The following is a 14,120-nucleotide window of genomic DNA, read 5'->3' on the forward strand; positions in this document are numbered from 1 at the left end:
TTTTTTCCTTCCCAAAAAAAACCACTGGCTGGCTTGGAGCTATGCATGTACCAATTGCCCCAGTACAACATGCAACTGACCAAACCACTGCTGCCAAATAAAAAGTGGGACAACAAAATTCTGCTTCCCTGACCTTTTCTGAAGTAATGAATTTGGGGTTTCCTCCACTATTTGTTTGCTATTTTTATTGTAACTGTAGAAATATAATAATCTTCTGCTTCTCTTTCAAAATCAAAGTGCTAATTATCTTAAAAGCTATGTTGTACAGAGGAGCAGAGGGATAAACTGAGCAGCAATGCTTTCTCATAAGCCCTGTTTTCTCAGGAAAATGGGCTAAAAATTAAATCACTGGTGACACAGCATCTGTAATCTTTGATTATCCAGATGTTTCAAAGCACAGTCCAAAAACACTGTTTGAATAACAACAATGGAATTAAAGAGATAGGCAAATTTTAATAATTAATACTCAAAAGGCTAAGGTTGATCCTTACGGTGATTACTTTGAATGTTCATGTGGATGCCAGTGTCTCTTTAATGAGTAGAGTTGCTTTGCAATAGGGACAGAGTAGGTTAAGTTGTCTGGTTTTAGATGGACTTACTATGGAATGCTTATTATTAATTCCATTCAGAGACAAAAATTATATATTTCATTAACAGTTAAAAAGAACAGAGGAGTGGCTGAAAGAATTATCATAATCTGGTAGACAGACAAATCACTCTGTCTAAAATGGTCTCCCAGGCCATTCTTTGGTAAACATCTTACAAACAAGCTACTGGATTGGATGCATCTTGAGCTCATTCAGCTAGCAACACAATTTTCCCACATCATGCCAATTACCTCTTGTTGATTCCATTCATCTAGCTTTATGTGGCTTAAGCATCAGTGCCCTGATGCTCTGGTTTAGATAATGCCTCTTTCCTTGTCTGGAATAACTCTTTTCTGTTAGGGAAGTGCTGCATATTCCAATGTTGTGCACCTGCTATCATTGTAGCAGGTGTGACTTGGTTTGCTTAAGTATCTTACCAGATCCTCATCACCATGGTACCTAGATATCCCTTCCTTGTATTAGAACAGTTTCTTTGTCTCCAAAGTGATGCTAGATTAAATTAATGCACCTGCAGCAGAGGGTTTAGAAGCAGCATTTTGTCCCCCCAGCAACAGAGACAGAAGAGCAGAAGGCAGATCTGCAGCCTTAGCAACAAAAGTTATCAGAAATTTGGGACCTCCTTCAGGATGCTGACCTCTAGATTTTGCCTGATGACTATTGTGTTTGAGTTCAGTTAAGATACTGAAAAAATATTCACATATATTTACATAGGACAGATTTGCTTCAATTAAAAAATAAATTTAGCACTTCACAGGATGAGTAGAATTTTCTTCATCATGCAGATAAACCTCAGTCAAATGATTAGTATCCAGGTGAATGATGTCAACCTATGGGAGACTAAAGACCTTTCTCTTAAACACCTGTATGATGGTACTCATTGTATCCATTCAACTCATAGTCGCAGTGTTTCCCTGTGTTTGATCAATGTTCAAATATTTTCATTTAGGCAGAATAACAATGCTACCTCACTTACACATGCTCATCTGCTCGAACAGCAAATCACAGGCTCTCAATCTGTAATATTAAGAATACATGCAAAAAAAAAAAATATGGTGATATAATTACAGAACCATGTGATAAAACCCATTCTTGTAACTTTAGTGTGATTATCATTTTAAGAAATTAGCCATGCTGCTAGCTCAAATCTATTTTTGTATTCTATTATTCTACATGCTATTCTTCTACATTTATTTTAAAATTTAAGGGTTTGTGTGTTAGAGAAAATACACTATTGAAATAAAAAGTTGAAGTAAACAGCTTTGTAATTTCTGAATTGTCTTGTAAAAATAAAAAATACAAAGTGTTTTCTTTCTAGCAGTTAAGAACCTGTTTTTTTCTGCTTCATGTTCTGATTGCTTCTAAAAGCAGTTCTACAGAACTTCCGAGATAATCAAAGGATTATCACTACAGAAGAACTGGGCATTGTAGTAGAATTTAAGATGAGGTAGGAATAGCAGGATATGATCAGCCTCATGTTGGATAGTGGGTAAAACCAGTCCAAGCTGGGTCCATAATGTGGAGAAACAGAACATGCTGTTTCCTGCACTTAGTTCCTTACCTCAAGAATCAAAATCTTATATTGTGAGTATAAGCATTTCAGCTTTGCAAATGCCCACATGGATGTAAAGGTAATACCAGATGAGGAAATTTCCTATTTTTTATTTGTTTTTTAGAAATCTGTATGATCTCACTGTGTAAAAGTGTGTTAAGAATATTAAGTTCAAATTCTCAAAAGTAAGGTATTAATTCAGCCCACCTGTAAAACGCATTACAAAACAGTCTTTAACTATACTCACTTGGGTTACTACAGCCAGAGTATACATTGAAGTATAAACATGGGTACAACTCATTGCTGGTGTAATTCCATCATTTCCAGAAGGGAAATGGTTCTCCATTGTCATGCTGTCTGAGTAGTGAAAGTTTTGGAATGTTCAAGACAGAGGAGTAAGCAGAATAATGCTGTTACCAAATGACTACCAGTGACTTTGCTAAGGAGACAGAGCCTGGTAATATCCAAACAGAAATCTGAGAGAAGCCCCATTCTGCTGCCCAAAAGCAGTGACTGCTGATACTGGGTTTTTCACCTGTCACATGTGGCTAAAGACAAAACAGAAATATTAGGGATTTTTCATAGCAATTCAGTTCACAAAACAGAAAAGTTTCTTTTGTCTTACCACCATCTGTGATAGGGATTATCCATACTAAGATTGTAGACTTTGGTTCAGGCACACTCTGGTCAGAAATAATGTCCAGTCATCCTACATTGCCATTTGCAATCCCTGCAGTGTCTGGATGACCATTCCAGGGCTGTGTTCCAAGAATTCTCTAGTATGATGCACATTGTGGCACATCCTTACTGTAGCATTTCTCTGGGGACTGTGACTAAAACAGGACAAAAATATAGATCACAGTGTTGATATCTGATTACACAGTTAACCATTCTCTGTACCTCAGGAGTACATAATAGCATTTATCCATCACAAAATTACCTATTTGTTTTAATATAGGGGGACATGTTAGTAACCAGTGCAGGACTGGTGCTGCTGTAGGAAGCCTCAAGCTGTAGCAGCTAGCTGTTAAATACAGCAGCTAGAAATCACTGGGTGCCTTTGTTGTAGTTTCAACTGCCTTGAAGAATTAGTTGAGTTGCTTTGTAAAAGATAGTTACAGCAAATATGACAGAGAGTCAGTGAGAGCTGAAATAGTAATTCAGAGGTGTAGTTTCCAGCAGCACTGTAGTGGACAACTGACTGAAGCCTTTGAGGATGGATCAGGCTGTAGAAGAGGACACAGAGGGAGGAGTTCAGCTTAATGGAACCTAGTGAAAAAAACCTGGAATATTTACACATCACCACCTGCAGTATTTCTATTTCTGTGAACTCTCTGAATACGTAGAAATTTGAAACCTCAGGGTCTGTTGTATTTTAAGTGTATCAGCTCATGATCAATACTGTATTATAATCCCTGTACACACACTTATCTACATGGGTTTTTATAAACTTCATGTATAGTCAGGGTTTCCCATAGGATCAGTGCCGTGGTAGGGGATATGTTCACTGTAATCACACCAACTGCTGGGATAACTGGATGTCCAATTTTGTTACAATCACTGGTAGAAATAGTGTCTACACCGTGCATCCTTTTTGGTGGAAAGTATGAATTCAGTCTAGACTTTTGATATTGTATTTACATATTGCAGAAGTACAAATTACTGTTAGGTGAAAAATTTAATCCAATATGCATGTGCTACAGTGGAACATCCTCTGTAAGGACATTGAATGACTTTCTAGACCAATGGGATGAAATGCATCCCTCACCATATGCTTATTAAACACCACAGAATCTGGAAGCATCAAAAACCCCAACTTCTTCGCATTTCAACATTTAGTTTATAATCAAGCTTTTAGGGATGAAATAACTTCTTTTGGATGGTGTGTTGATAAGCTGACACCTGCAAATTTAGGCAGCAGCAGGATTTTCTAGACAAGAATGGAAGTCCAAGAGGGTAATATTCATTTAGTCCTGCAGTGCTGATCATTCTTTTGACTACTAAAAGCACAGGAGATTAAAATACAGCTAAATTTAAAGGTTAATTCCTTGGGAATGGTCACATCAAGACTATGGATTTCAAGTAGCAGGTTTTCTAGATCTGTTGAACATCTGCAGCAACACCTTGAGTTGAATCTGAGTTGTTTGTAGCTGAATTATTCACAAAGTTCTGAGGCACCTTGGGCCTGGCACCAAATTGAATTAAGAAGCTTCCTGGTAGTTCTGCAGAACTAAACACTCAATACAAAGAACTCTATGGCTCTGTGTAAAACAACTTAAGGTGGGACTAATGCCAAGTCTAATCTAATAAGCTCTGCAAGTCTCCATTTGAAGCTTCTCAAAGGGACAGTGCACTGCTTCCCAGTATGTCTCATAATGTCAAAATTATTTAGTGGACCTTTTTGCTTTTACTTTGATTATTTCAGTGTCATACTTGTACTTTCATTTCCAATAATTTTAATGGAAGAGCTAAGGTTCAAGTTTGGAATTTATATTGCTGTAAATGATGCAGGCTGAATCTGAGTGCCATTTTTCAAGGCTGTTTCAAAAGGCCATTAAAATACTTCAAGATTTAAAGAAAGGCTTTGGACCTTCTGGTGAACTGGAGTGGCAAACAAAAGTTCAAATGTTAGTTGTTATTTCTCCAGCATGTAGACCCCTATAATGTATAAGTGTGCCAAATTTCAGTCTTTTCTTTTAATGGGAATATGCCAATTAATTATATTTCAATAAAAGAAAAAGCCACATTGTACAGCATTTACTATAGTTTTCACCAATTATCTCTGCCCAGTTCCCAGAGAGCTGAAAAGAATTTCAATCATTCAGCTGCAGTGTCTGGCCTGAAATATTTCTGGGCTTCATGGGTCTTCTAGTTCTAGATAATCAGAAGTCCGTCTTGGGTATATTAGACTCTGAAACTCTACTGTAAAATTATACTAAAATCAATGTATTCCAGTAATAATTAGTTTTGAATAAAACCTTTGTTTCACAATGTTTGAAGCAAATTAAAGATGAATAGACACATCTCTATGTTGTAGCCTGTAGTTTATTTTTTGTTTTTCCACAAAAAAATTTTTAGTATCTATAAGTGTCTCACAAAATAGAGCTAAAATACATGGGACTGTCCACCAGCTAATAAGAACCTAAAAATATCAAGCATCTGTGTTTGTAATTGCAAAGTCAAATACATGCAAGTCCTTCAGCAGTGTTTGTAAAAGCAACTATCTTTTTGTAGTCTTATATACCCTATGTCTCCAACATTCATATTTAAAGAAACCACTTATTAGTTTCTTAGATTCTTCTTCAATGACTTGCACCTGAACACATGGATAAAAGATGAATGGAGTCACTTCTATGATTCAGTGTATGTAAAAGAGAACTTGATTGATCCACTGCTAAGGTAAGTAGTATTTAAGTAGCCTCTGGCCACCTCAAAGTTTAAAAGCTGGGGAAAGCTTCCCCTGAAAGTTCACATTTCTGTTAAAGTGCTTCTATTGAAGTCACTCAGAACCCTCCTTGTCCATACAAGTCTTTAGCAATCCCTTTTTCTTACCCAGAGGCAAGGTTCTTTCTCAGAAAAGTCCTTTCATATCTGTTGAATATTTGCTTCCTGATGCCCCTGAATAGATAAAACATCATACTCTGAAAAAAAGTAAAGTAGAAGGTTCAAATTATCTTACAGCCGTGCCTCATCAGTCACTTCAACATCTGTATGACATTAACTATTTGAAAAAATGTTTGACTTCCCTGATTTGGGCTTTATGCAGAGACTTGTTTATACTGATGGTCATAAAATCCTTTCTGAGCAAATCAGATAAGCATATAAGCAAGTATTTTAAAGTTATTATTTATTTACATAGTTGCAGCATCATTTGACAGCTTAAATGCTCTGAGGTGCATCAACTCATTGGTTAGGTGGTGATATAGTAGCAACTGTACCCTTGCCAAACTGGAACATTTTCATGTGGAGAAATAGTAGCTCTGTAGCCTACTGGGTCACTTTTTACTCTCATTTTTACCCAGAATGGACAAATTACACCAATGTGACTTCAGTCATCCTTCTCAATGCAGTATGGATTAACCCAGATGATGGCAAAAAATGGTAGACAAAAACATGCTATGAACAATATCAGCTGAAAAGGAGTTTTGCATCTGGTTCTGTCATATCAAAGTCCCTAGAATAATCCTTCCACTTTGTGTAGTTTATTAGCACTTTAGCAAATATATATTTGGCTTGTACTATTCTGAATTCCACTGAGTTCTACAGGGATGACAGGGATATATCTGAAGTCAGAATTTGACTCAAAATATTGCACTGTAGTGATTCTAGTTATAACAAATGCTTAGAATAGTATAAAAATACAGATAGGGAGGTACAGAGATACACATCCATACCCACAGAGTTCTTGCACATACACATTCATGCAGGCTGAGGCTTGGACCCCTGCTTGTTTCATTAGCACCCAGTTTATTGGAGCTGTCCTTCACAGTCAGTTACACTCAGAGTAATGAACCCATGTTTTGCCTGGAAGTGGCAAATGTAAGTTAAACAAGAATGTTCAAGACTAGATTTGGTTACTGGGTTTGAAACATCCTTCAGGGGTCTAAGGATGTAGTGATGAATTTAGTCATTTCAGTAGCTGAAATCCTTTTAAATGTGTCTTTGTGTTCCTCTTTCTAATATCAGTGAGGTTAATAAAAGGAGTCTTATTTATTTTAGTGGAGCTTCATTACTTGCATAAGTTACTTGCAAGCCTCACCCTGTAATGACCGTAACAGAGTAACAGTCATAGAAACAACTTACTGTAAGTTTTCATTGTCATCTGCTTTTTAAGTTCTGGGGAAGCTCCATTGCATGTGTAATATATAAGGATAACCCATATATAGAGGAAGAATAACTGGCTTGAAGCTGTCACTGTAATTAGATTGTGATACCCTGTTTGTGTTTTACCTTTAATCTGCATCTTCCTGTCAATCCTTAGAAGAGGTCTGAACCTTGATACAAGCCCAAAGCTACAGAAATCAAAATCTTCTTGGCTGCCCCCAGGGCTCATTGAGGGTTTATTTGATAATTCACCAAACTCCTTAGATCTTTCTATTTTTTTCTATTAGAACTGCCTGTGCTCTAAGATTGATCTGCATGTGCTCTTTTGGTACATGTGGCAGCACTCAGACCACTGTTCATAGCTCTTCATCTAAGTATGTTAAGTGTGCAATTAGCCTGTGACAGCTGCTTTTCTGACTCCTAATCTGGTCCTGTCACAAAACCAACTGGCCAGATAGTTGTTTATTCCATAAAAACTGTGGCTATTTCACTACTAGTAATCTGGGTGGATAGCATCTATCAAGAGGTGAAATAACACAGTATAGCTAAATCCTGAGTGCAGATTCATAGGTTAGTTTTAATAAAGTTGAATGGCAGAAAGCATTACAGAATTTGCACCAATGCCAACCTCATCTAGTGCTTGTAAGTTTGTATGAAGGAGGAAAACAAAATAAAATTGAAAAATCTGGGTTTATTTGTAGGTGGCAGCCAAAAGTGCAGCAACTGATTGAAAAGCTCACAGATAAATTAAGTAATCGTTCCACCACTGTCAAGACTTCAAGAGTCACTCAGCCAAAGGAATTTAATTTGACTGTACCCAAGCCACGTGCCATTCCTCCACCTTCACCAGCACCTCTGCCAGTACTGCCAAAAAGACAACCTGTAAGTTGGTTTATTTTTTGAAAGACACTAAATTTCATGTATGCTTCTGCACAAAATGGTAGGGGAGTTAATCTAAATTTAGGGTTTTTTTGCAAATGAATTCTCATTAAAATAAATGGAGAAGCAGTTTCACTGGAAATGAGGTGGACTCTAGGTTTGCAGCTCTTCCTTGAAGGTGGAATTTTATTTTTATTTGTCTTAATGCTGAATCTCTAAAATTAAAGCTTTCAGTTTAAATTCATTGCTCATGTAAAAATGAGACTAGATTTGTCTTTGAAATGCTAAGTTATTTTACTTATTGCCTCAGATTGTGATTTAGTTACACTGGTACAAATCAGAGACCCACAGCTGATGTTATCTCACTGGGGTAAAGCAAACAGGATCTGAGATTAAGCTACTATGACTAACTTAATAAACACTGCAAAATCATCTGTATTTAAATGCAGTGGGAAGTGAACTTAGAAATCATAGATTTGGGCATTATCTGCCACCTTGTATTAGCACTTCAGGTTTTAAATAATACATGTGTTGAATGCTCTTAGAAACCATTTACATCTTAGGATGGCAGAGCAATTTAATGGTAGTGTGTTATACAGTTAATGGGATTTTACATTGAAACAGCTTAATACCAGGCTCTGAAAAACTGCATTTAATAACTACTTAATCAGTATAGGAATGAGTCATGTTGCTGTCATTTTAGAACTTTATGCTGTGCAGCCCCTCTTAGAATAAAGTTGCTTTAATGCAGATGCATTTAGTGAAGTTCATTTGTGTGTTTTGGATTACACTAAATTTGGTTTACATTCTGGCCAGGTTTGCAAATTTGAAGCTTGTGTGAATCTAAAGCCATTAGTGTAGTAGTGACACCTCTTCATTTCTGTACCTCTCTCAGCAAATTAAGATTCACTTTACTTTGCCACATTGTTTCCAGTATCACCAATTTATGTCCTGAAATGAACAGAGACTGAAAGCACAGCTCACGTGGCAGGGGAGGGTCAGTAGGGTGAGAGCCAGCCATGGTGTGGCTCCTGCATGGTGGAGGGTTCTCTGTAATTCAAAGGAACACAAAGAAATAAAGCTCTTCCACATTATATCCTATAATCTGCTACAGAAATGTTCTCATCCATTTTCTCACAAAAGAGATACCAATTTTTTACTCATGGTTCTCATGCACCTGTCAAAGAACTTGTCACATGGTTTATCAGCAGGGACTGTTGTAGCCATTACCCACAGTTACTGCTCCACATTGGAACAGCTGTACAGAACTATATGGAGGCATCTGGAATTTGAGCAATAGGTTATTGCATCCCTGTGCTGCAATTAGTACACTCTGATTAGCAGGATTATTATTTTAGGTATTGCTTTCTAGCATTATTTTATTCCAGGCAATTTTTTCCAATTAAGATGAGATGTGTGACACACATTGGGTCAGGAGCTGGCACTGCCATCCTGTGCCCTGAGCACACTCTGCCTTCCCAGGGGAGGGCTGGGCTGTGGGTTATTGCAGAGGACAGGGCAGTTGTCCTACTGACCTATAATGAGATGAGATTCCCCACTGGCCTTGGAAAGAAACTGGCCTTAGGGTAACACGGCCCTAGAAGCTTAGGATAATCATTCATCATCATAAATGTTCATCAAAAATGGGGGTCACTCAGTAGAAAGGAAAAACCTTTTAATTTTGAGATTTAATAATAAAACAATTCACTCCAAATATCTGGTCTAAAGGTTATAAATCCTTGTCTCCACTGGCCTTGGCACACATGCACATGGATGCAGACACAAGAGTGCCCATATGCATGCACACATTCATAAATGCAGTTCTACAAGGAAAATGAATGCTTTACCTCAAGGTGTGCAAAGGAAACAAATGGAGACAGGTGCACAAACCTGATAACATGCAAAATTATTTAGACACATTCAACTTTCTTGGATATCTTGGCCTAGAGTAACAAAATCCATTCTTTTAATATCAGCACTATACTAAAATGATAAGATTATGCAATTATTTTATTTTAAAATTTTCTGTAAACCAATCGTATATTAAAATTAAAAAAGGCTGCACTGGGATGTTATTGTAACACCATTCAGCCAAATTTAATGTATTTTTAGATATTTATTATTTCAGCTGTGCTTCATGAGTGAAGCTACTGATTGTTTAAAATAATTAAATGAGTGAAACCATTTAGCTAGTAGAAAGGTTTTGTTTGCAAATATATAGACCCACCAGTATATTTGTGATATTATCTATAAAAATAAAAACACATAATGCAATAACATTGCATTAGCTTTCCCTTGTCCATCTTATTACAGTAACTTTGAAAAATGGAAGAGTGATGAGCACCAAAGTTCAAAGTGGTTATTCATTCTTTTCTTCCTTAAACTTCTTGTGGTAGCTGCTCCCTAAATAATCCTCTGGTTAAGGGATGTCCCACAGGCTATGTGAGGCTGACCAGTGCCTGGGGAAGGAAAGCAAAATTGGTGCCTCTTATTCCCAATCCCCTTTTTCACATTTGGATTAATTAGGTACAGTTTGGCCTTTTTTGATCTCTCTGTTGCTGTTAATTTAAAATTTATTTATAGTGACTTTTCCTCTTCCAACAATTGGAAGAGGACTGTACTGTCTGTCTGTCTGTCTATCTGCTTGTACTCATTGCCATGGGCTAAATCACAAGGCAAAGAATGTTTTTGAAACAGCTATTGGAAAAGGCTCCTCCTTCAATTACTTGGAATAAGCATAGCAGTTTCTGAGGAGAGATTTTCAGCTTACTCTGGCAGATGAGTGCAGTTTGCAGGTAAAGCACATGAGTAGGAAGAAGAGTGAAATAAACTGATACTCACTGCCTGTGGAACCCTTTGCAAATCATCTGGGCTTTCATTTCTCCATCCATAAAAGCATTATAAAAATTCTTAGATACTTCTGGGAAATACTTTCACTGCTAATTCACTTCAAAATTCACAAAAAAACTTGAGCAGTCTCACCAGTGCATTTAATTCCTAGCTTCTTCTGTTTGTGCATTTGTTCTACCTGTAGATAAAGATGTCACATAGCAAAGGCAGAGTAAAGTCCATCAGATTCATGATTTTTGGAAGGTGTAGTTCATTATATAGTCCAACAAAGCTAGATGGGATTCCTATGTTCCCTGAACTGACCTCTAGTACAAGACAGAATATATCTTTTCCCCATTAATCCTTGCATTAATTCTGTAACTTCTAATTGATCTAGCACATTTTTAGCAAGATAAATATTTAGGCAGATGTCCTGTAAACTGTCAGACCCTCTCACCCACTCCTATCAAAGAGACATCCAGTCTTTTTTCAGAGCTTACTCTGGGATAAATGTATTGTTCAAGCAAATACAGAAAGCAACCTGAAGTCCCTCGTGTCCTGCTGATCCAACTGACAGCCAGTCATGTCCTGGTCATTTTAGCTGACATGTGATTGCTTTCCCAGGTCTTTGACTGATGCTGGAAGGACCCTCTGAGTCCTTCACCTGCCAAATATTTAATCCACACCTCCAATGGTTTTCCCTTACAAGGACATGGGGACAGCCATGGTAAACCAAAGCCCATTTTGCCCAGTGTATTTTTCCCAGCAGCTTAAACACTGAAGTCTGGGAAGATCAGAGGGATGGGACATCTGCCGCTTTTCTCCAGCTTCCTTCTCAGGGTCCCACCATTTCAGCTCAAAGACCTCCTCAGTTACAATGAAGTTCCTGGGTATTTATTAAACTACAAAGGATTTCTCTTCCCTGAACTTCTTTGGAGTCTATAACTCGTTCCTACTGCCACACACAGTGCCACAGCTTAACTTTACTCAGCTGCCCTATCTGGCTGTTGTTGCTGTGAAAGTCAAGTTTATGAAATGCCAAACAGAACTGTTCCCATTCTGGAAACATTTTTCTCCCTTTGATAGGTCCTATAGGATTTATTATTGCTTTAGCCTTTCTTGTACTACTTCCAATATTGTCTTTCTTTCGGTCTTTTGAGCAGGGGTTATGTTATATTGAACAGAACTGAAAAGTTGGGCAGTTCCAACTAATTGGAATCTGTCCCTGTCTTCTAGAGTGGCACTAATAGAAAAGAATCAATATTTTAAAAAATTAACTGCTGCTGTTCTCCAGTAAAAGTGGATGAGCTTGTTTTTGGCTGCAAGAATGTGTCACTTGGAATGTTTTATATCCCATATTCTGGAGATTTTTGTCTTTTAATATAGGTTCCTCCAAGCATCTATAAGCCTCCAAAGGAAAGAAAGCAACTAGAGGAAATAAAAGCAAGAAATATCCAAAAAGCAAAAGTAAGTGTATTTTGTTCTTTTTCTATCCCTTCCTTTCTTCTAAACTGGTTCTTCTTTATTGTTTTATCTTCACAAATCTTAGAACTTTATCTGAAACATATCTGCTTTTGCCACTAAATAGCTCATGGCTTTTTCTCCAGAGTCATGAAGTTTGTATCCTCTACTCTGTTTTAGCACCCTTTTCCCATTTTCTTTATTTTATTATTAATAGTCCAGGACAAGGTCCACCATTTACTCACTATATAAGTACTATATATGAAATTTTGCAAGCAGCCATGTAAAGTAGCAGAAACATGATAAACATGATTACTTTTTCTTCACAATGGTTCTTCTAGTCCCATGGGTATGTGGATATATAAGGTATTCACTTATTTATTAAGGCTTCAAATTTCAAAATAAGTTCAGTATTTTTGAGGTTTTTTTCTGTAATAACTGAAAAATAACCACGTTATTCACTGTTTTAAAATATCAACAGATTCTGACTACTTTTTTGTGCAGACATCATACTCTTACATATTCTTCATGCATTCCCTTCCGCAGACTGAGAGAGTGTGAAGTCATTCTGGTTTGTAAAGAAACAGAGTGCATGGTCTGTGTGTTAAGACAGCAGGAGAAGGGAGGGCCTGGAAAATACCAACAGATTTGATCCATACTTTGACATGAATCTTGTTCAATGAGGTAGCTCATAGTTAAAGCAGATTGTTGTTGTCTTCTCCTTGGAAAGGAATTAATTAAATGTCCATTTCCACTTTCTTTCTCCATTCCCACACTGTTGTCACCATATGCAATCAAATAACAATATAAACTTGATAAAAGGTATGTCATGTGGCTTCTTTTTATCAGGAGTCTCCCAGCCCCATTCTGAAAATGCCTGACTAGTTTTTACTAGCTAATACGAGTCTATTCATTACTGGCTGTCCTCATGGCCATGTGAAAGGGACACTGGATTCTGTTCCTAAACTGTGGTCAAAGCTTTAATGTGTGACAGATTCTAAGGGGATAAACTTTGCATTCCTTTTGCTGGCCCATCACCTATGCTTGAGATTTCATTATAAAACAATACAACATTATTTTTTATCTTTTTATAGTTTCCATATAGTGGGGAAAGCACATCTATTTGTTTGTGTGCTTATTTGCATGTTAAAAACTTTCTAGAAAAACTGGGAAAGAAAAGCCAAATATCACAGTGCCTCTACCATCAAAAATCTATGACAACTGTAAAATCACTTAACAACCAACCACATTCTTCAATAAAGAAAATGCATTAATACAAGAAACAAAGATAAACCATCACAGAAATTATAGCTACAATAACAGCAGTTTTTGTCACTTCTGGAATGCTATTAAAGGCATCCAAAGCATTCACAAAGGTCAATTCCCTAGACTGTTTGCTAACCAAGCTGAAATGATGGGTCCTAGCAGAAATATGTATGAAAAATATAATTTATTTCATAGCATTTCTGCAGAAGCTGTAGCTGTAACTGTAAGAACCACATCTGAGCATCTGTGAGGAATGAGAACACTGGAAGCCACACTCTAGACAGTTATAGAAACACTGATGTTATCAGCTGCTGCCCAGAAAGCCATTAGAAAATCTAGTCTGTGTTTTGCAGCTTTGATTAGAGATTTGGTTTACAACCAAAATAAATATAAAAAACTGGAAATGTGTTTGCCTGTACTTCCCTATATAATGACAGGACCATTAATGCCAAGGATTTGCCTATTGAATCAACCCCTGGTGCAGTGATACCCTGATCATAATTCTCTAATGTATCTCAAAACCAAAGCCGTTGTTTGTCAGCAGTCTGGAAACAGTTCCTGCCAATGGTACTGATGTGCCATTGATAATTATCATACTTTTAAGCTGGCATCAGGACAAGCAGCATGTTTCATACGGGCAGGCCTATCAAAGGCCTGATGTCCTGTGCAAAGGATACATCCAGGCAGAACTGTGTAGAAAATCA

General features: G+C 37.2%; 1 protein-coding gene across 3 annotated transcripts in view; it reads left to right on the plus strand.

The window, feature by feature from the left end:
* CFAP99 (cilia and flagella associated protein 99) overlaps positions 1–14,120 on the plus strand; it is a 53,253-nt gene that overhangs the window by 17,368 nt on the left and 21,765 nt on the right. For all 3 annotated transcript variants that reach the window (XM_038136572.1, XM_038136573.1, XM_038136574.1), the window contains exons 5-7: positions 5,444–5,556; positions 7,683–7,863; positions 12,076–12,156. In XM_038136572.1, coding sequence (XP_037992500.1) covers positions 5,444–5,556; positions 7,683–7,863; positions 12,076–12,156 — 375 coding nt within the window. The remainder of the gene's footprint in view (positions 1–5,443; positions 5,557–7,682; positions 7,864–12,075; positions 12,157–14,120) is intronic.

This window comes from Motacilla alba, chromosome 4, assembly GCF_015832195.1.
Source record: "Motacilla alba alba isolate MOTALB_02 chromosome 4, Motacilla_alba_V1.0_pri, whole genome shotgun sequence".
NCBI classification, from domain to species: domain Eukaryota; kingdom Metazoa; phylum Chordata; class Aves; order Passeriformes; family Motacillidae; genus Motacilla; species Motacilla alba.